The following is a 21,774-nucleotide window of genomic DNA, read 5'->3' on the forward strand; positions in this document are numbered from 1 at the left end:
GATACTCTAAGTCAACTGAATGCAAATGCAACAGCAACTACCAAACAAGATCTAGACATCAGTCTTTCAAATAAAGACCTAAATCCCAACAAGAAGAGCAAGGAGCAAAGTACTATAGTACTTTCTGTGTGAGTACTATAAATGGAGAAGGAGCAAAGAGGTAGCTATAATGAAAGGTTTAGCAAAACTTTCTCCCCCTACCCCATTATTAAAGAATTACATAAGACTTGAAGCAGAAGATTTTTCACATAGCTCATCTCAATTTACCATCTCCTTGTCTGTAATCAAGTTACAGAGCTCTAGCCAGGCTCCCCAATGCAAAGGCAAAACATGAGTAGCCTCCACAAACACATCAATGGCCTCTTTCACCAAGTCCAGCTTTCGAAGCACCACACCATACCTAGGAAAGAAGGGAACGATCACAGAAGTTAACAACATCTCCCCTCTACTCAGAAGAATATCTCACATAAGTTCCAAATTACTATAACACTTACAGATAAAGGCCAAATCCATCAAGCTCCCGAGCCTGGTGTTTTTTGCTGAGCTCCACTCTCAATTCTCTGAGAGCCTCATTTTTCACTTGACCTTTCTCCAGTGGGCCTAGGAAAGAAACAGAGTTTCTGATCTAAGGGTAGACTGCTGTTTTTCATTTCATAGACCTAGATATTCCCTTTGGCATCAACCAAAGTTACACCTGGAACTTCCAGCAAACACTCACAAGTGGCCAATGACATCTTTTTTTTTTTTTTTTTTGCGGTACATGGGCCTCTCACTGTTGTGGCCTCTCCCGTTGCGGAGCACAGGCTCCAGACGCGCAGCCTCAGTGGCCATGGCTAACGGGCCTAGCCGCTTCGCGGCATGTGGGATCTTCCCGGACTAAGGCACGAACCCATGTCCCCTGCACTGGCAGGTGGACTCCCAACCACTGCGCCACCAGGGAAGCCCCCTCCAATGACATCTTACACAGTCCATTTACTTTATTATAGAAACTGCAACTGATAAGTGGTCTGCAGTCATATTTTGTTAGGCCCACACAGGTTTTTAAAAATCTGAATTAATCGTCAATGCTGAAAACTCAGAAGCCTCAACTAAAAATCTAAATTTCCAGGTTCAGGTTGCAGGGAACAGGTTAGGGCCAGCGGAAGAAAGCCCCTGACAACACCAGGCCCACATTCCCATAGGGCAACCCTCAGAGGGAGTTGGGTGACAACCAGCCAGTTGTGCTCTCCAATTTGCAAACTCCTCCTCAGTGGACTCCTCCTCAGTCCACTTCCCATGTTTATATTACCTGCCTGGCTCCTATAGGCATTATAGAGTTTGTTTTAGTCCAAAAGGTAAGAGAAAGAAATTCATACCTAGGCTATCAACTGTTTCATCATCCTTCTTCTTTTCTCCAGACTGTAAGAGAAAATCAATAAATAGGTCTTTTTTCCGCTTATTCTGAAACCTGTAGCAGCCTGATTCAACCAAAAAGTCCAACCAAAATGACATCTACTATTGGTCACTAATTTTAAACAACTATTCGGGGGCTCCCACTGGCCAAATCTGGAATAATCTGAGTACCAAAATGATAAAGTGAAATAATGAATTATAAACAATTAAAAATACAGGAATTCTTGAGTCCATACTGATACTAGATAAATGCATAAATAAGTGGAGAAGGGGAAGACAGACTCTTGCTTAGAATTTACTACTCAAGAGAGTGCTGGAGTAGAAAATCATCATTTTGCAACATTTTAATAAAGAATACTTCAGGCAAAAATTAACAATGAATTTCTTGACTAATGGTTATTTAGGTTTTTAATTTTTTTGTCTATTACAAAAAACCCTTCAATGAACAGCCCTGTACATATATATATCCTTGTGCACACACTGAAGTATTTCTATTGGACAAGCTAAGTTTCTTAAGGAAGAATTGTTTGGGCATAGTATTTCAAATTGACATAATCTGCCCAGAGCAGCGGCCCACACATGTCGGGGCGTGGGTTTCATCTCCCCATACCAAGGAGTGGGTGGTGGGCTGAGGCCCCAGTGGTTCTGGGTGCCAAATCTCACCCACAGGCACGCCAACCAAACCAACGCCAAACTACTTTTACTCCTGAAACAGAGTGTCTACTGCCCCATACCTTTGTCAATAATGAATATTACCAATATTTTTATATTTTCTTTCGTACTATCATTTTTTTTACTTTACTTATGATGTCTTCTTTATTATTGCTAAGTATTTATAAAGTACATTCACCAAGTAGACTTTTGCTAAACTATTTGAAGATTAAACTTTTGCTACTGGGATTCTAAATATGGATGTTTCACTGACAGCAGAATGACATCTTAAAATGGCCCTCACCAGATATCTAGAATACATGTACAGGAAATAGGCTTTCTTGCTATTGCAGCCATGCAGGAAATGTGCTGCCCGATCATACTCTTTAACGTCAAAGTAGGCCTTGGCCAGGGTGTAAGCATCCATATCCTGAGCATCCTCCTAAAAAAGAGACAAGTTAATGTAAGTGGTTAGGAACAGGATAACAAAAGTTCAAATCCAAGAATATTCATTAATTTCAAGATGTAAGAAAAGATAATTATTTTCCTCCTCCCAAAAACCTAATACTTATTTATTAGTTTATGAAGTAAGGTCACAGAACATTTTTTCAAAATAAAACCTTGGGGACAATATTAAAATTTAAAAAACTAAACCAATGCACTCAGAAACTTTTATTGTTTCTGCAAATGTTGTGGGAAATTGCATATGCTTTAGTGTTAGGGACTTGGATTTAAATTCTGACTGCTTGATTTCCTGGTTTCAAGACATTAGTAGGGAACTTACTTAGCTTCTCTGAGTATTCACTTCTTCATCTGTAAAATGGAGCCAGTAATACGGATTTGATATGAGGAAAAAGTGAGAAAGTCATGAAAAATGTCTAGCATTAATATGTGACATGCCTTTCCTTCGGCAGACTTTTAAATTTCCACATAAATGCAACATGCTGTGGAATTACTTATACTTTTTGTATTTCAACAAAGTTTTGACATGTTAGTATTGTAAAAACCAAAAAAACACAGCTATAATTCTCTATGTAAAAAAAAAAATGAAATGATGCACATTTGAGGTAAAAACATACAATCCCCGCAAATTCTAAGGATAAGTTGATTAAAACTTTAGTAATTTCATTCTCCTCATCCTTCATGTCCAAATATTACCAGCACAAAACTGGAACCAAAATTATGTTCAATATTTTCTTCATTGGATGAAAATGTCCTAAATATGGCCATTCAGCTTAGGATTGTGGTGGCCCTTTTCACGTACACTCACCATTTACTTATTTCTTCTCCTGCCTCTCTCACCTGCATTGTATCTTTTGGATTAAGGAACATTCATTGTTTTTAAGTGTGTGTGTGTGTGTGTGTGTGTGTGTGTGTGTGTGTGTGTGGTTGGTGGGGGTGGTAATCAAGAAATGGCATCTTCAGGAAAAATAAAATGGATTATGATAAAGATCTTTCAGATGACACAGACTATGTAAACATATGTACTATAGATCATACATAAAATGTATTCCTATCTCATTTAATTGTCTCAATATCCCCACAAAGTAAATACTATTATCCACAGATGGGGAAAACTGTGGCTCAGGAGGTTAATTAAGTTGCCAAAAGTCACTAGTATGGCTGAGATTTGAACCCAGAGCTGTCATCCAAAATCAGTTTCGTGCTGTTGTACTGGGCTGGCCAAAAAGTCCATTCGGTTTTTTCCATTAGATGGCTCTAGTAGTGCTTAGTTGTCTTTAACTTCATTTGAAACAATTTTGTTAGAGTGTATTGTGACAGCTGTCACATCAGGGTTTTTTTTTTTTAATATTTATTTATTATTTATTTTTGGCTGTGTTGGGTCTTCGTTTCTTTTTTTTTTTTTGCGGTACGCGGGCCTCTCACTGTTGTGGCCTCTCGCGTTGTGGAGCACAGGCTCCGGACGCGCAGGCTTAGCGGCCATGGCTCACGGGACCAGCCGCTCCGCGGCATGTGGGATCTTCCCAGACCAGGGTACAAACCCGTGTCCCCTACATCCGCAGGCAAACTCTCAACCACTGCGCCACCAGGGAAGCCCGGGTCTTCGTTTCTGTGCGAAGGCTTTCTCTAGGTGCGGCAAGCAGGGGCCACTCTTCATCGCGGTGCGCGGGCCTCTCACTAACGCGGCCTCTCTTGTTGCGGAACACAGGCTCCAGACCCGCAGGCTCAGTAGTTGTGGCTCACGGGCCTAGTTGCTCCGCGGCATGTGGGATCCTCCCAGACCAGGGCTCGAACCCGTGTCTCCTGCATTGGCAGGCAGACTCTCAACCACTGCGCCACCAGGGAAGCCCTCAGGGTTAATTTTTTTAAAAACTTATCAAAACTGGTGAACTTCTGTGTAGCCATTTTAATATTGAAGATAGAAGGAAAAAAGCAACATTTTCCGCATATTATGCTTTATTATTTCAAGAAAGGTAAAAATGCAACTGAAACGCAAAAAAAGATTTGTGCAGTGTATGGAGACGGTGCTGTGACTGATCGAACGTGTCAAAAGTGGTCTGCAAAGTTTCGCGCAGGAGATTTCTCACTGGATGAGGCTGCATGGTTGGGTAGACCAGTTGAAGCTGACAGCAATCAAATTGAGATGTTAATTGAGAACAAGCAACGTTATACCATGCAGGAGATAGCTGATATACTCAAAATATCCAAATCAAGAGTTGAAAATCATTTGCACCAGCCTGGTTATATGAATTGCTTTGATGTTTGGGTTACACGTAAGTTAAGCGGAAAAAAACCTTCTTGACTGTTTTTCCGCATGTGTTTTTCTCTCTTAAATGCAATGAAAACGTTCCGTTTTTAAAACAATTGTGACGGGCAATGAAAAGTGTATAGATACTGTACAATAATGTGGAACAGAAGAGATCGTGAAGCAAGCGAAATGAACCACCATCAACCACACCAAAGGTCGATTTTCATCCAAAGAAGGTGATGTTGTGTATATGGTGCAATTGGAAAGGCGTCCTCTATTATGAGCTCCTTCCGGAAAACCAAACAATTAATTCCAACGAGTACTGCTCCCAATTAGACCAACTGAAACAGCACTTGATGAAAAGCCTCCAGAATTAGTCAACAGAATACGCATAATCTCCCATCAGGATAACGGACAACTGCATGTTTCTTTGATGACCAGGCAAAAACTGTTACAGCTTGGCTGGGAAGTTCTGATTCAACTGCTGTATTCACCAGACATTGCACCTTTGGATTTCCATTTATTTAGGTCTTTACAAAATTCTCTTAATGGAAAAAATTTCAATTCCCTGGAAGACTGTAAAAGGCACCTGGAACAGTTCTTTGCTCAAAAAGACAAAAAGTTTTGGGGGCTTCCCTGGTGGCGCAATGGTTGAGAGTCCACCTGCCGATGCAGGAGACACGGGTTCGTGCCCCGGTCCGGGAAGATCCCACATGCCGCGGAGCGACTGGGCCCGTGGGCCATGGCCGCTAAGCCTGCGCGTCCGGAGCCTGTGCTCCGCAACGGGAGAGGCCACAGCAGTGAGAGGCCCGCGTACCGCAAAAAAAAAAGATTAAAAAAAAAGATAAAAACTTTTGGTAAGATGGAATTATGAAGTTGCCTGAAAAATGTGAGGAGGTAGTGGAACAGTGAATACGTTGTTCAATAAACTTCTTGGTGAAAATGCGTGATTTGTATTTTTATTTTAAAACCGAAGGAACTTTTTGGCCAATCCAATAAAAACCTTTGACGCTTCTCCCCGTTATGAATACTATCTAGGTTGAGCTAGAAAACCTAAAAGGCTGAAATCTTAAGCAAGGATTGTTTACTAATCTCTCCAGCTTAAGTAAGAGCACCACTAAGTCTTTCAAAACTCAGCAAAAACATACAGATAAAATCGCTTAAAACACCCAGCTCTTTGAATGCTTGAATTTCCCCTAGGATGTTAAGCAGTATGCTCCCTTCCGGTGACAGAGCACTCAGTATCTCTTCTGATGATGGGGAGCACTCAATGTGAAGACGTGCTTACCTCTGTAATAGGCGGCGGCGGCTGCAGCTCGGACAGAGGCAACGCCGGGAGGGAGAAGGCCAACTCCGCAGACCTGGAACACCCACACAAACTGAATCAGCTAAAGACTCCCAAGGCCGAGGATCCAAGCCCGGTCCCCTCGGACTCCGACATCTTACCATTTGCTACTGTGCAGTAGGCCCCGCTCCCGGGTAAGGCCCGCGATAAGTAGCAGCTGCTTTTTAATTTCCCGCAAATTTGAGAAATCGCCGCTCGATGACAGGGCGGGGACCACGGCAGCCGACACTGACACCGGGACTACAGAAGAGCTGGCAGCCATTTTCCTGTCTTGGCCACCCCAGCCAATCACCAGCGAAAATACTAGCTGCCCCTCCGCACCAAAAAAGTCTGTCTGTTATTGGCACGCTCTTGCTCCAGAGAAACCAATCAGAAATCTTTCTTCTCGTAACGTCAGTAAGAGGCGGGGAGGGAAGAGGCAATTACTTCTCCGATTGGCGAAGAACTAGTGGGGCGCGAAAGTTAGAACAAGAAAGAGGGGGGATAGCCACGACTTCTGGGCGGGGCAGAGAGGAATGAGTGATTGGGAAGGTGGCTTGGGAAACTAGGGTTGGGAATAGGGGCAAGAGAGTGCAGAATGATGTGATTGGACGAAAGATAAGAGTGTAGTTCTTGGGTAGATTCTGTGCCGCTGGATGACAAGTGGTGTATGTGTGTAGCAAGGATGTCTGGTATCCTCTAGATTTTTTCTTAAAGAAGTAAATTGTATGGCCACAGGTGGAGAATTCTTCCTCTTTACCCACCTTTTTCTTACCCCGGGGGAGTGGGGAGAGTAACTAACATTTATTGAGGGCTTACCTTATGACAGGTTCTGTACTTTTACATACATAATCGGGTTTTACCATTAAAACAGCTCTACGATATTGTATCATCCCAGTTTTATAGGTGAAGAAAACGAAAGCTCAGAGAGTTTGCATCACTCTTCCAAGGAGAGTGTTTAGATTATAACCCAGCTCTGACTCCAAAACCCAGAGTTCTTAAACACTACATGAACATTTTCAACCTGTTTTGTTTTTAACCCTTTCATAGTAATATATGGTTTTACCAACTCCCTTGGGAATGTTTTGAACCCATTCTTTGGGTGTTATATAGAAGTGATTTTAAGTAAATCATGTTGTTTAGATTAACATGTATTCTTAAAGATTGTATTCTAAAGTCAACTTTATCGCAACATACTATACAGTGCATGAAGGCAAAATTCTACTTTTTTCTTGTTTCATAAGTGTTGCACACTTTGTATTTGTTTTAAATTTATAATTTAAGAAAAAATGATTTGTTAGCAAATACAAAAATTACAGTATATCATACATCTACTCATGTGTATCTATGTATATATATTTGTATATATATACTGAATATAAACTGAATAAATACTGACACATAGAATGAAATGTAACTGTTTATGGCATTATAGATAGATAATGCTTTTATGACTTGTTTAGAATTCTTATATTTGCCCTTTAAAATGTTATTGTTTATTTTTATAATTGTCTATAATTTTATAGTTTTTGTTTTGTTTTTAAATAACAAGAAAATAGAGATGATTTCAATATGCTTTTGGCAAGCACTTATTTACAAACAACACATTTTTAGTGTAGCCAGTCTTTTGTCCCAATGAATGAAAAGATAAATTGGATATAATTGTCACACAATTTTTAAAAATAAATTTATTTATTTATTTATTTATTTATGGCTATATCGGGCCTTTGTTGCTGCGCACGGGATCTTCTCTAATTGCGTCGAGCGGGGTCTACTCCTCTTTGTAGTGCGCGGGCTTCTCATTGTGGTGGCTTCTCTTGTTGCAGAGCACAGGCTCTAGGTGCATGGGCTTCAGTAGTTGTGGCACGTGGGCTCTAGTAGTTGTGGTGCTCGGGCTTAATTGCTCCACGGCATGTGAGATCTTCCCAGACCAGGTATCGAACCCGTGTCCCCTGCCTTGGCAGGCAGATTCTGAACCACTGAGCCACCAGGGAAGCCCATTGTGGGTAAATTTTTAAAGTATATATGACTTAAAATAAAACACTACAACAGTCAAATCCACCACGGAGGCTTCCAGCGTTCAGCTGAGTAATACAGCTGACCCTTAAACAACATGGGTTAGAACTGTGAAGATCCACTTATATGAAGATTTTTTCAATAAATACGTATACGTGGGCTTCCCTGGTCTGGGAAGATCCCACATGCCGTGGAGCAACTAAGCCCGTGCACCACAACTACTGAGCCTGTGCTCTAGAGCCCGTGAGCCACAACTACTGAGCCCATGTGCCACAACTATTGAAGCTCGTGCACCTAGAGCCCGTGCTCCACAACAAGAGAAGCCACCACAATGAGAAGCCTGCGCACCATAACGAAGAGTAGTCCCTGCTCTCTGCAACTAGAGAAAGCCCGCGCGCAGCAATGAAGACCCAACGCAGCCAAAAAAAAAAAAGAAGTTATACTCAGATTTTTGACTGGGGGGCGGGGGCTGGCACTCCTAAATCCCATGTCGTTCAGATGTCAACTGTAAACTGTTTCATGTTCCTCTGATCACCAAGAACCACTTCACATTCATTCTTTCATTCACTCAAGACCCAAACTGTTTCCTTTTATCAGGAGAAAATATTTTAATAATTATCTTATTTGTTAAATGTTTAAAAAATGAAAGCCATAATCACCACCTTTAATGATGTGGACTGCCCCCCCCAACACGTTTGTGAACTCCTTCTCTCTACTTCCTTGCCTTTCCAACACCACCAATCTCAGCCCAGTTCAAAGGTGTTTTATTTCCAAGCTGACATCAGCCCTCCTTTTACATTTCTTCTCTCTCCAGGGGTACAATGATGGTAATAATGAGTTCTTTACTGGGAAGCAGTTGAGTGGAGAGCTGTAGAATGTGGGCCCTAAGCCATATTACCTAGGTTCAAGCCCTAACTCCACCATTACCAGCATTCCCAAGATCTTGAGAATATCATTTATTCTATGTCCTTTAGGTCATTCAATGATAAAATGAGGACCATAACAATAATTCCTGCTATTCAGTTGGGGTAAGAACTGAATGAGATAATCCACGTAATATAGTTAGAGCAATTGTTAACACAATGAGCACTGGATACATGTAAGATATTCTTGAACACTTACTCTCTGCTGGGATCTTTGCATATCAGATCACTAATTTGCAGGACAACCCTGCAAAGCAGTTTACAGGTATGATACATTTATATCAGATACAGTATATAAGTATGCTTATACATAACATACAGTATGTAAGAACAGTTTAAAGAATAATACTAAGGGACTTCCTTGGTGGTCCAGTGGGTAAGACTCTGTGCTCCCAATGCAGAGACCCGAGTTCGATCCGTGGTCAGGGAACTAGATCCCACGTGCATGCCAAAACTGAGAGTTTGCATGCCCCAACTAAAAGATCCAGCATGCTGCAATGAAGACCTAGCGCAGCCAAAAAAGAAAGGGAGGGAAGGAAGGAAGGAAGAAAGGGAGGGAGGGAGGGAGGAAGGGAGGAAATTAAAAGAGCACACATGACCCACTACTTCGATTAAGAATAGAACAGGGCTTCCCTGGTGGCACAGTGGTTGAGTCCCCCTTCCGATGCAGGGGACACGGGTTCATGCCCCGGTTCAGGAAGATCCCACATGCTGCGGAGCGACTGGGTCCGTGGGCCATGGCCGCTAAGCCTGCGCGTCCAGAGCCTGTGCTCCGCAACGGGAGAGGCCACAACAGTGAGAGGCCCCTGTACCGCCAAAAAAAAAAGGAATAGAACATTACCAGTTCCTAAGCAACCTAAATGTCCATTGAAAGAGGAATGGATAAAGAGGATGTGGTACATATATACAATGGAATAAATTAGTCATAAAAAAGAACAAAATAATGCCATTTGCAGCAACATGGATGGACCTAGAGATTGTCATACTGAGTGAAGTAAGTCAGACACAGAAAGACAAATATCATATGATATCACTCATATGTGGAATCTAAAAAACGGATACAAAAATGAACTGACTTACAAAACAGAAGTAGAGTCACAAATGTAGAAAACAAACTTATGGTCACCAGGGGATAAGGGGAGAAGGGATAAGTTGGGAGATTGGGATTGACATATACACACTACTATATATAAAACAGATAGCTACTAATAAGAACGTGCCGTATAGCACAGGGAACTCTACTCAATGCTCTGTAATGGCCTATATAGGAAAAGAATCTAAAAATGGATATATGTATAACTGATTCACTTTGCTGTACACCTAAAACTAACACAACATTGTAAATCAACTATACACCAATAAAAAAAAATTTTTAAAGAACATTACCAGTTCTTTATTTTTATTTATTTATTTATAAAAAATTTTTTTAAACCAGAACACTTAATGCATGACTAACCGTTGAAACCCATAAGATGAACTGTATGCTGCAACAGCTGCCCTCTTGGGTTTAGGTGTTGCTCCTTCACAGAATCCATGCCTGAATCCACAGCATACAGTTTTTAGGTGCCTCATTCACTGGTCAAGGCGATATTTTGTCTTTTAGCCTTGGCACTCCATTATACTTTCTCTTCCTCTTGGCCAGGTAGCCACATTTGCCACAGGTTGACTTCTGAAGGTGGGAGGCGGCAAAATGTATGCACCTTACTGTGACGCTTTCTCAATGATGACATCCCCTTCCTCACCTCTTCTGTGGCCAAGACCAAAGAGATTACCAGTTCTTTAGAAGCCCCTCCAGTGACACTATCCTTCCTCCTCCCCTCCCTTCCCTTTGCTCTTTCTCTTTTCCTTTCCTCCCTCTGTACATTCTTTCTTCCATTCTCCTCCTTTTAAAGAATTCCCTCTTTTTTTTTCTTTCCGCACTCTGCTATTTCACAGCTATGAAACCTAGAGCAACATACTTAATTCTTATGGACTTCAGTATCCTTATCTATAAAATGGGAATAATAAGAACAATACCTACCTTACAGGCTCGTGGTAAAATTTAATGAGATAGTGTTTGTGTGAGGGTTAAATGAGATAATCTATGTGAAACCTTAGCACAGACCTTGGCATATGGTTGGAAGTCAATAAATAGTTGTTTATATATTTATTATTATTTTAAAATCATTTCTTCTCTGATGGAAGAATTCTGTGGTATAATGGAAATAGGCCTTTGGAGTCATAGAGACCTGGGTTCAAATTGTGGTTCCATTATATACCAGCAGTGGCTTAATGAAAGTCACTAAACCTCTTCATCTATAAAATGGGGGTGATGATACTAATGGTCAGTAATTGACCACACAGGGTTGTTGTGAGGATCAGAAGAAATGACACATAAAGTACCCAGTAATCAGTTAAAACCTTTCCCTTCCTCTCTCCTTTTCTTCCTCTTTCTTTGATAAATTTTCTTCCCAACAGGGCTATTAAAAGCAGCTGTGTGCTTGTGCAGTTTCTCCTAAACTCTGGATTCAGCTCGGCAAGTGTTTAACAAGCACCCACTAGGTGGCTACAAACACCTTCCTGGCTGGTGTGCTGTTATGCCTAGGACACTAATCCCCTTTGAGAAAATGAAGTTCTAGGATCATCTCCATTCCTGGGTCTGGACCCCTGGGATAATTTTTTCAATAATTTCTAAAAAGAAGAAAGAATAAGAAGTTGCTGAATACAACTCTAGGCCCTAACCCCAAGCTTGTCACACACGACAGCTTCAGTAACAACTTTATCCAGTCATGTGCTGTCCCAACTAACATTCTCCAGCTGCCCTAGGGGTTTGTAATACAGTGAAGGTTGACACACCTGAGGCCTTTCCCAGAATAAACTCCATTGTCTTCTCCTACTATGATCCCAGCTCTGGCCAACAGATAGAGCCATTTCCTCCCTCCCTTCTCTTCAAACTGCCTAAGCAGAAAAGCTGTTGCTCAAAAGATGTGTGGTCCAGGAATGGGAGAACTGTGGCCATCACCAGACACCAGAGCTAAAGAAGGGTGAGGGCTGACTACTACCAGGAAGAATCTATTACATCTAAACTGGTGAGGACAGAAAGAACAGTCAGTTCCCATCAGGGTTTCAGCCCTACGGATATCTGGGACTGTTTAGTTTTTTGTTGGGGCTGGGAGAGGGCTGTCCTGTGCATTTTAAGATGTTTAACATCCCTAGCTGCTAGCCTCTAGATGCCAGTAGCATTCCCCTCCCCAACCAAAAATGCCTGTGACAACCAAAAATGTCTCAGACATTGCCAAACGTCCCCTGTGGGGCAGAATCACTCCTAGTTGAGAACCACTGGTTTGCAGCCACTAATAGTGTTGGGGCAATGGTCTATATAGAATAGACTCCTGGGGACCTTCAGGGGATGTACTCTGAGGGCCACCTGCCCTGACAGCCCAGTTTCCAATGCTTGGGAGTTGGGGGAAGGCCCTTAGAACAAGGAAACTAGCCCTCACCTGTTGAGTAAGAAAAGCTAAGGGGGTCACAAACAGAAGGGAAGAGAGCAAATGTGGAGTTGAAACCCTCATGGTTAGGATTAGACTGTGAGGTGTGGTTTATTTTTTTATTTTTAATTAATTATTTAATTATTTATTTAGTTATGGCTGCGTTGGGTCTTCGTTGCTGCGCGCGGGCTTTCTCTAGATGCAGCGAGCAGGGGCTATTCTTCGTTGTGGTGCGAGGGCTTCTCCTTGCGGTGGCTTCTCTTGGTGCAGAGCACAGGCTCTAAGCGCGTGGGCTTCAGTAGTTGTGGCACGTGGGCTCAGTAGTTGTGGCACACGGGCTTAGTTGCTCCACGGCATGTGGGATCTTCCCAGACCAGGGCTCGAACCCGTGACCCCTGCATTGGCAGGCGGATTCTTAATCTCTGCGCCACCAGGGAAGTCCCTATTTTTTTAAAATATTTATTTTATTTATTTGGCTGCGCCGGGTCTTAGTTGCGGCAGGTGGGCTCCTTAGTTGTGGCATGCAAACTCCTAGCTGCAGCATGCACGTGGGATCCATTTCCCTGACCAGGGATCGAAACCGGGCTCCCTACATTGGGAGCATGGAGTCCCAACAACTGCGCCACCAGGGAAGTCCCCAGGTGTGGTTTATTTTAATCTCTAAAGATAAAGAAACTGAGGCTCAGCGATCAAGCAACTTGCCTAAGGTCAAACACCTAGGAAGTGATAGAACTAGATTTCAAACCCAGGACTATCTCCAAAGCCTTATGCTGCAACTCTGGGACTCCTGGAGCCTTATTTATGCATTCATTCATCCATCTGTTCATTTAACAACTACTTAGTTTCCACTATGTGCCAAGCTCTGGGAATAGAGTGATAAACAAGATAGTCAGTCCCTACATTCATGGACCGTGTTGTCTAATGGGAGATAAAAATGACAAAGAAACAATCATACAAGGAATTAGTCAACAACAGTTATAAGAGCAGTGAAGGAAACACTTAGGGAACTAGACCTGTGCTAGACTATGGCCAAAGATGGCTCTAAGTCCTTCTATCCCTAGATACATGCCCTTTTACAAGGTGACTTTTCATCAAGAAGTGAGTCTATTTCTCTGCTGTTGAATTTGTGCTGGCCCTATGACTTTCTTTAACCTATTGGTAAAACAAATGCAGTAGAAGTGACGTTATATGACTTCTGGGGACCTTCAAGGGATGTACTCTGAGGGCCACCTGCCCTGAAAGCCCAGTTTCCAATGCTTGAGAGTTGGAGGAGGCATCAAGGGACCTTACAGCTTCTACTCTCACCCTCTTGCTGCCCTGAAGCCACCATGTAAGGAAGCCCCAGGTTAGCCTCCTAGCTGTCTCAGGCATTCTAGCTGTCCCAGCTGTTTCCACCATTTTGGCTGAGGCTCCTTACAATGAGCAAGGCTATCTAGGAACAGCTAGCAGCCAGTCAACCCAACAACTGACAGCGGCTGCAGAGGTCACCCAGGCAAGACTGAGCCCAGTCAAACTGCAGAATCATGAGCAAATGGTTAAGGGAAGTTTGTTATCCAAAGACAGAAATCCAGTTGAAGGTCCTAACCTGATCTGGGGGTGGGGAGTGGGTCAGGGGAGGCTTCCTTGAAGACATAGGTTCAAGCTGAGACCTGGAGAATAAGTGGGAGTCAGCCTGGTAGAGCATGGGGGAAGAGTATCCAGGCAGCAGAGACCACCATTTGAAGGCCTTGAGCTAAAAATGGAACTGTGTTTGAGGTCACAGTTTGTGTTTGAGGTCCTACGCAGGGAATGGTGGCACGAGATGGTCTAAAGAGAGAGGCAAGCCCAGCATTGCAGGCAATGACCAGTGAGTGAAGTGCTTTACTTACCACCCACCACCCATCTCCATCTCCATCCTGGACCGACTTTTTAATCACATTCTGAATACATCCATGGGCTGTGTCAAGCATGTAAATTTCATCCACTGTGTATGTCAAAGAATTAAAAAGTTGAAAATACAGATGCACATTAACCTGCCTCCCAGAAGCTTGCAAAAGGTTGAGTCACAGTCTTCTGGGGATGAATGATATGAAGATGACAAGGCAGCCTGAGCACATGGTAAAATATGTATTTTTAATAGCTGCGATGACCGTCTAAGCTATTATGGCCCCATCTTCACTGATCTCAGCTCATACTTAAATGGAAATTTACTTGAAAAGCCCTTTCTTTGTATAATGGGAAGGCAGGCTTGTCCAATTCCATTTCCCCAAGGTAATAGCTCCAGGATGTAATGGGACGCCTCGCTACCAGCCCTGCTCATCGGGGGCTCAGAGCCTGGGTACCCCCCCTTCTCAGTGTTCTTTATCCCTATTACTCAATAAGGTCCCCCCTAAGGATGCCTCACCTCCAAGGTCAATGCTGAGAACTGTTAGGAGGAGGGAGAATTGACTGGGCTGATATCACTGTGTTGCTCATTCTCTTTGCGATGGGGGAAGATGATACAGCGGGAGCTCCTTCTGCAGGGGCAAAGAGCTAAGCCTGATCACAGCAGGCTTCCCATCAGGCAGGCTTCCCTCAGGACAACCACAGGACCCCACACCCAGGCTGTTCATTGGTTCCAACCACCCGAGGGAGGAGGGCAGGAGTGGGGTGGCTCTGTCCTTATCCAACCTAGCAACTCCTGCTTTCTCTCCTATCCCAAGAGGGTCCCACTGCGAAGCACTACAGAAGAGGGGATCATTCACATTTTTTTTTTTTTTTTTTTTTTTTTTTTTTTTTTGCGGTACGCGGGCCCTCTCACTGTTGTGGCCTCTCCCGTTGCGGAGCACAGGCTCCAGACGCACAGGCTCAGCGGCCATGGCTCACGGGCCCAGCCGCTCAGCGGCATGTGACATCCTCCCGGACCGGGGCATGAACCCGTGTCCCCTGCATTGGTAGGCGGACTCTCAACCACTGCGCCACCAGGGAAGCCCCAATTCACATTTTTTTCACTACAAAAGTGAATATTTACTTAGGATAATAAAATAAATCATACAAAATTACACATTAAAAAAATGACAGGGATTTACTTGGCGATCCAGTGGTTTAAGGCTCCACGCTGCCATTGCAGGAGGCGCTTGTTCGATCCCAGATTGGGGAACTAAGATCCGCGTGCCGCGTAGTGCGGCCAAAAAAAAAAAAACAACTGACAAATCCCATAAGCATTACAAAATCCGAGGGGGGGAAACATGTTTTTATTAATTAACTTCCTGACATACCTCCATAATACATTTTTTCCTACATTTTAGCCTGCAATTTTTTTTCTTTAAATTTGAACGCTTTCACTTTACCAACCCTGACTTACAAGAGCTTCCTTTTGTTTTTCTTGCTCTTGTTTTTCTTGTTAAGGTATAAGATACATACAATAAAATGTGAAAAGTACCCATTTTCACATGTGAAAAGTAATTTGATCTTAAGTGTACAATTCAAGGTTTGTTTGTTTTTTATATATGCACACACTCATAAAACCACCACCCAGATCAAGGTAAAGAACATTTCTGACAGGTGTTTACTCTTAATCCAGTTCTATTACCAATACCTTTTTTTTTTAATTGACTGAGGTTCAGGTATTAGGCTATGAGCTTTATGAAACATGATATCATTTGATCCTCATAACAAATTACCACTATCATCTCCATTTTACAGATGAAGAAACTGAGGCTTCAAGAATTTAAATGCCTTGCAAAAGGTCACCCACAGAAGCAGGTGCCAATGTGGCACTCAAACCCGGATCTGCCAGACTCCAAGGCTCATGTGCCTAACCACTGCTATAGCAGGGGGCATCTACTGGCATCATTTCAAAGTAACCTACTGCCTCCCCCATTTTTGTTTTATTTTACTTATGTTCTCCAGGAACCTCTGGGCTTCCCTTTAAAACTTGGATGGAACAAGCTCCACTTTCAGCATACCCGCTCCTGTGAGCTCATTGCCTGGCTCCCGCCCCCTGAGGAAGACATCAGAGGACCCTCTACCAGCCCACTGTTTCTGGCAGCACAGTGACCACTCCACTGAGCTTGCGGCCCCTCCTGAGAAAACAGCTCCATTCTCACACTTCCCAGGGTCCATGAGTGTAGAAAGCACAGCTCAGACCCGAGAATGCTCTTTATCTGGAGTTGGAATGGAAAAGTCACTCAGTCTTTGAACAAGTCCTGCTTCAGCCACTTCCTAATCAAGTAACCACGAGCAAGTTGTTTTATCTCATAGAATGAGAGTTTCCTCAACTGGAGTAGGAGGGTACTAAGAGAAGCTCGCTCATAAAGTTGTTCTGAGGATGAGATGAGATCATGCCATGCAGACAGTCATTACACAAAGATTGTTGCATTTCCAACAGGCAGGGGGTCCGGTGTCCCTTCACACTTGCCAGATTACCTGCTGGGTCCAGGTCAGGAAAGGATCAATCACAATAAAATTACAGAGTGGTGGCAAATAAAAATAAGAAGTAAGGGAGAAGAAGGGAGCCAGGAAGATGAAAGACCTGGGCAGAGAGAGGGTGAAGTACAAGCTGAGAGTCCTGAGCTGGCACCTCAGACTCAGGAAGGAGCCCTCCCTGGGGCAGCCTGGCACTGAGCATTTAGGCCTTCCCTGTCTTTGGATAGCCTCCCAGACAGCTCACAGCTTGCACCTGCCTACTCCAAGGCCCACCTGGTTGTTGGAGGCTAATGAAATCCCCCTTTCTCCCTTCCTTCCTGCTTTGCCCTCCAAGCTGAGGCTGGTCCCAAGCTGACCCAAATCCGGTAAACATATCTCCACGGTGTTGACCTCATGCTGAGGAGGCATCTGGCTCAGTCCCAGCTCTTTCTGCCAGGGGACACACAGAGACATGCATCCCATCCTCTAACACCCTCCCCCTGCGCCCCCCCTCAACACTCGCAACCTGGGCAAGAGAAATGCATCTCCTCTGCTGCCTCTCTAATTTGAGAAGGTAGACAAGAAGGCTAAACCCACTCCCACCTACACGGTCTGAAGAAGACTCATGAGTGCCCATTCGTAGAGCAGCACTAGGGGCCAGGGGACGGGGGTACGCACTTGCCCTAGCGCACTTGCCTTAGTAAGTACTAACTGCTATGCCTAAATTTCTCTAACCCGTACAACCCTGGGAGAGAAGTGTTATTTCCTCCTTTTTACCCATGAGGAAACAGGGTCTGAAAAGTTAACAGTGTGGCACAAGGTCAGTGGGTGGCCAAGCCAGAATCCAAACTCAGGTTTATCTCTAAAACCTAGTTGCTTTAACTCATACATTTCGATCTAAATTAACTTTTTGTAGTAAATGCTAATGTTCCCAGCTCAGAGTTGAAAAAACTAAGTCTCAGAGAAATTTAGCAACTCACCTGCAATCACACAATTATTCCTTTGCCCCATAACTCTGCAATTACATGATGATACCTTTGCCCCATTAACTCTCATTTGCTAATCTCCTGCATCCCTGTTGACTGCCCTCATGGAGCCTGTCATTTCTTGCCTCTGGTTGGAGATGACTGGGTGAGCATCCTTCCTCCCAGTCTGCCACCCAAGGTGCCTAGTGAGTGCCTAGCTGTTGGCCTCCATGCTTAGTCAGTCCTTGCTACTTGAAATTGATCCCAAATGGCTGCCAGAGCCTCTCCTCAGCCTCTGCCTCTGAGGGTCCCTTGGGCCCAAAGAAGTGTGATGACCTCAGATTGGGCCAAAGGCAATAACAAGGAGCTGCCGGCATCAAGCCTGGTGTAGCAGACAGAAGGCCCCAGAGCAAGTCTGATTTAATCCTGTAATGGAAGGTGACTCAGATAAGGCTTTTATCAACCCTTCCTAGGCTGTGGGGAAAAAAGGACCACCCCAGAGTCATGGAGAGATGCTTTCCACTGTCCTAGGGCTGCCCAAGGGTCCCTGAAGGCCTGGCCCCACTGGAAGGACCAGGGGAAAGCAGAGGTGTCAAGGGGCACTTGGAGGAATTTGTCTCAAATTTTCAGGACTGAGGGGACAGGAGGGAGAGGAGGAGACTTGGGAATTCATATGTTCAGGCAGAGAGGATATTAAACCCTAACACTTAAAATAATAACAATAACAATAATAACCGCTATAATTTATTAGGCATTGTACTAGGCTTTTAAATGCTTATGCAGTAGGTACCATTATCATCCTTATTATAGAAGAGAAAATCAGACTCAGGAAGGTAAGTCACACAGTTACTAAAACGGGAGAGCTGGGACTTCCACCTAAATCTGCCTGATTCCAATGCCCTCTGGCCTCACCATGACGCAGATGGATGGTACACAATCACTCTTACTCACACACATCTTCACTCCCGGAACCTTTGTTTGTCAGCACCTCAGGCACTTCGCCTCTTCCTGGAAGAATTCCAGGAAGCTTTATGTAACCACAAGCTGCAGCCTCCCCAACACCATAAAGGGGAGAAAATACAGGATAAAGCTAGGTGAGCTGACCAATCAGGAGCAGAAAGGCTACACAGCCCCCACCTCTGAACCCCCAGGGGCAGCCATACCAAAGGCAAAGTGGTATCTGGCCTTCTGCCAACTGCTTTCTCTGTCCCTCACCCCCTCCCCCAGCCCTAAGCTCCCTACCCTCACTTCTCATTTTTTTTCCTAGATCAACTTTACTTTCCAAGCCCCTACTCCACTCATCTTGTTCATTCAGGAACACTTCTAAGTACTCATTGTTAGCAATAGACTAGGGATTCACCTCCCTTGCCAGAGAGAAACACATACAATGCAATATTAATAGCAATAATAGCTAACACTTACTGAGCACTTACTATATGCCAGTCACTTTTCTTTCAATTTGAGCTTGAAAATGCAGGCAGAACAAGCAGTAGCTTTTATGTCAATTACAAGGAGACTAAGTCAGACAAGGGGAGGGATCTAATGTTCCATAAGCTTTCTCTGCATGGAGGCCCAGTACCCTCAGGAGACAGAGGAGCATGGTAACAAAGATCATGGACTCTGGGCTCAGGCCACCTCGGGTCTGAGGTCAGCTCCATTACTGGCTAGCTATGGATTTGTAGACAAGCTAATTCTCTGAGTCTCAGTTTCTTCCTTGATAAAATGTAAATAATAGTACTTATCTCCTAAGGCTGTTGAGAGGATTAAAGAAATGATGTTTGTAAAGTGTTTAGCAAACTCCCTAACCCATAATAATCAATCAATTTTTAGCAATTATTATTACTTATTAAAATAGTGTTAGGATGAAATAGCTAAATTGCAAACTTTTTTAAAGCTCTTCAGACCTAAGCAGGATTTTTTTTTTTTTAATTGCATGGTTGTAGTTGATTGGACTTAAAACTACCGTGCTCCTTGGGACTAAGAGGTCAAGGGCTTTCCACATCATTCTGCCTGCTGCTTGGAAGCATACTTGGCAGGAGCTGTTGTAACAGAAGTGGTTTGGGGCAAGTACCTATAGATCTAATTATCTGGGCTTGAGCAGAAATTACCACTGGGAGAGCCGCAGGGGCAGCATTTTTGGATTTGTTTGCTTCATACATTAGTTTGCTAGAGCTGCCTAGCAAACTAATGTGGTAACAAAGTACTACAAAATGGGTGGCTTAACCAACAGAAATTCATTGCATCACAGTTCTGGAGGCTGGATGTCCAAAATCAAGGTTTGAGCAGAGTTGGTTCCCTCGACGGCTGTGAGAGAGAATCTGTTCCAGGCCTCTCCCCTAGCCGGTGGTTTGCTGGCCATCTTTGGTGTTCTTGGCTTATAGTATCACCACCTTGATCTCTGCCTTCACCTTCACACGACATTCTCCCTGTGCACTTGTCTATGTCCAGTTTTTGTCTTTTTATAAGGACATTAGAGGTACTGGATTTGAAGCCCACCCTTCTCCAGTTTGACCTCATCTTTTTTTTTTAATTGAGGTGTAGTTGATTTACAATGTTTCTGTAACAGCAAAGTGTACAGCAAAGTGATTCCGTAAGTTATTACAAGATATTGAATATAGGTCCCTGTGCTATACAGTAGGTCCTTGTTGCTTATCTATTTTATATTATATATACTAGTGTAGATCTGTTAATCCCAAATTCCTAATTTGTCCTTGCCCCCCCCCTTTCCCCTTCGGTAACCATAGGTTTGTTTTCTGTGTCTGAGTCTATTTCTGTTTTGTAAATAAGTTCACTTGTATCAATTTTTTAGATTATACATATAAGTGAGATCATATGATATTTGTCTTTCTCTGTCTGACTTACTTCACTTAGTATGATCATCTTTAGGTCCATCCATGTTGCTGCAAATACCATTACTTCATTCTTTTTTATGGCTGGGTAAAAATCCACTGTGTGCATGTGTGTGTGCATATATATATATATATAAATAAAGAACACATCTTCTTTAGCCATTCATCTGTAGATGGACATTTAGTTTGCTTCCATGTCTTGGCTATTGTAGTCCTCACCTTAACCATATCTGAAATGGCCCTGTTTCCAACTAAGGTCACCTTCTGAGGTACTGGAGGTTAGGATTTCAACATATAAATTTGGGGGGGATGGTGCAATTCAACCCATATCATGTTAGAATTTCTTGACTAAGCTCATGACTTTAAACTCTGGAAAAAAATTTAAGAATTTGTGGGTGTTCATGTTGACCCTCTAAGTCCATGAACCCCTCCTCTCCACCCTTCTCATCTACCTACTTTTCAATACTTCTACCCCAGAATTAGAGTCCTCTTCAAAATCACCATTTTACTTTCCAAAGCTTTCAAACTCCTTTTCAGTGTGTGATGACCATACTGAGGGCTCAGTAATTATCCAAAAATTACTTGTCGAATAGGCACTAAGCTCTATGAAAACCACAGCAATCAAGACCCAGTACCTACCCTCACAAAGCTACTGAGTAGATAGCAGAGCATTTACTTTAATTTTAATTTAATTTTAGAGCATTTTCCTTTTTTAAAAAATAAATTTTATTTATTTATTTATGGCTGCTTTGGGTCCTTGTTGCTGCATGTGGCCTTTCTATAGTTGCAGCGAGCGGAGGCTACTCTTCATTGCAGTGCGCAGGCTTCTCATTGTGGTGGCTTCTCTTGTTGTGGAGCACAGGCTCTAGGCACGTGGGCTTCAGTAGTTGTGGCACGTGGGCTCAGTAGTTGTGGCACGCAGGCTTAGTTGCTCCGTGGCATGTGGGATCTTCTTGGACCAGGACTCAAACCCATGTCCCCTGCATTGGCAGGCGGATTCTTAACCACTGAACCACCAGTGAAGCCCAGAAAAGTAGACAAGGGGGCACCTGGATTTGAACAGGGGACCTCTTGATCTGCAGTCAAATGCTCTACCACTGAGCTATACCTCC

The 21,774-nt window shown here is 43.4% G+C and overlaps 1 protein-coding gene and 2 non-coding genes across 3 annotated transcripts in view; all 3 read right to left on the reverse strand.

Moving 5' to 3' along the window:
• CDC23 (cell division cycle 23) overlaps positions 1-6,381 on the reverse strand; it is a 22,950-nt gene extending 16,569 nt beyond the window's left edge. Inside the window, exons 1-6 of the mRNA XM_004312052.4 lie at positions 6,200-6,381; positions 6,042-6,114; positions 2,348-2,485; positions 1,356-1,398; positions 495-600; positions 268-400 (exon numbers count right to left, since the gene is read on the reverse strand). Of these exons, the coding sequence (XP_004312100.1) occupies positions 268-400; positions 495-600; positions 1,356-1,398; positions 2,348-2,485; positions 6,042-6,114; positions 6,200-6,360 (654 nt within the window). The 5' untranslated portion in view covers positions 6,361-6,381. The remainder of the gene's footprint in view (positions 1-267; positions 401-494; positions 601-1,355; positions 1,399-2,347; positions 2,486-6,041; positions 6,115-6,199) is intronic.
• On the reverse strand, positions 1,970-2,091 carry LOC117312033 (small nucleolar RNA ACA64). Its single transcript, XR_004526211.1, has one exon. It is a non-coding gene; the product is annotated as a small nucleolar RNA ACA64 (small nucleolar RNA).
• Positions 6,382-21,702: 15,321 nt separating the features above from the next.
• Positions 21,703-21,774, reverse strand: TRNAC-GCA (transfer RNA cysteine (anticodon GCA)). The gene has a single exon. It is a non-coding gene; the product is annotated as a tRNA-Cys (tRNA).

The sequence above is a fragment of the Tursiops truncatus genome, chromosome 3 (genome assembly GCF_011762595.2).
Source record: "Tursiops truncatus isolate mTurTru1 chromosome 3, mTurTru1.mat.Y, whole genome shotgun sequence".
Classification (NCBI taxonomy): Eukaryota; Metazoa; Chordata; class Mammalia; order Artiodactyla; family Delphinidae; genus Tursiops; species Tursiops truncatus.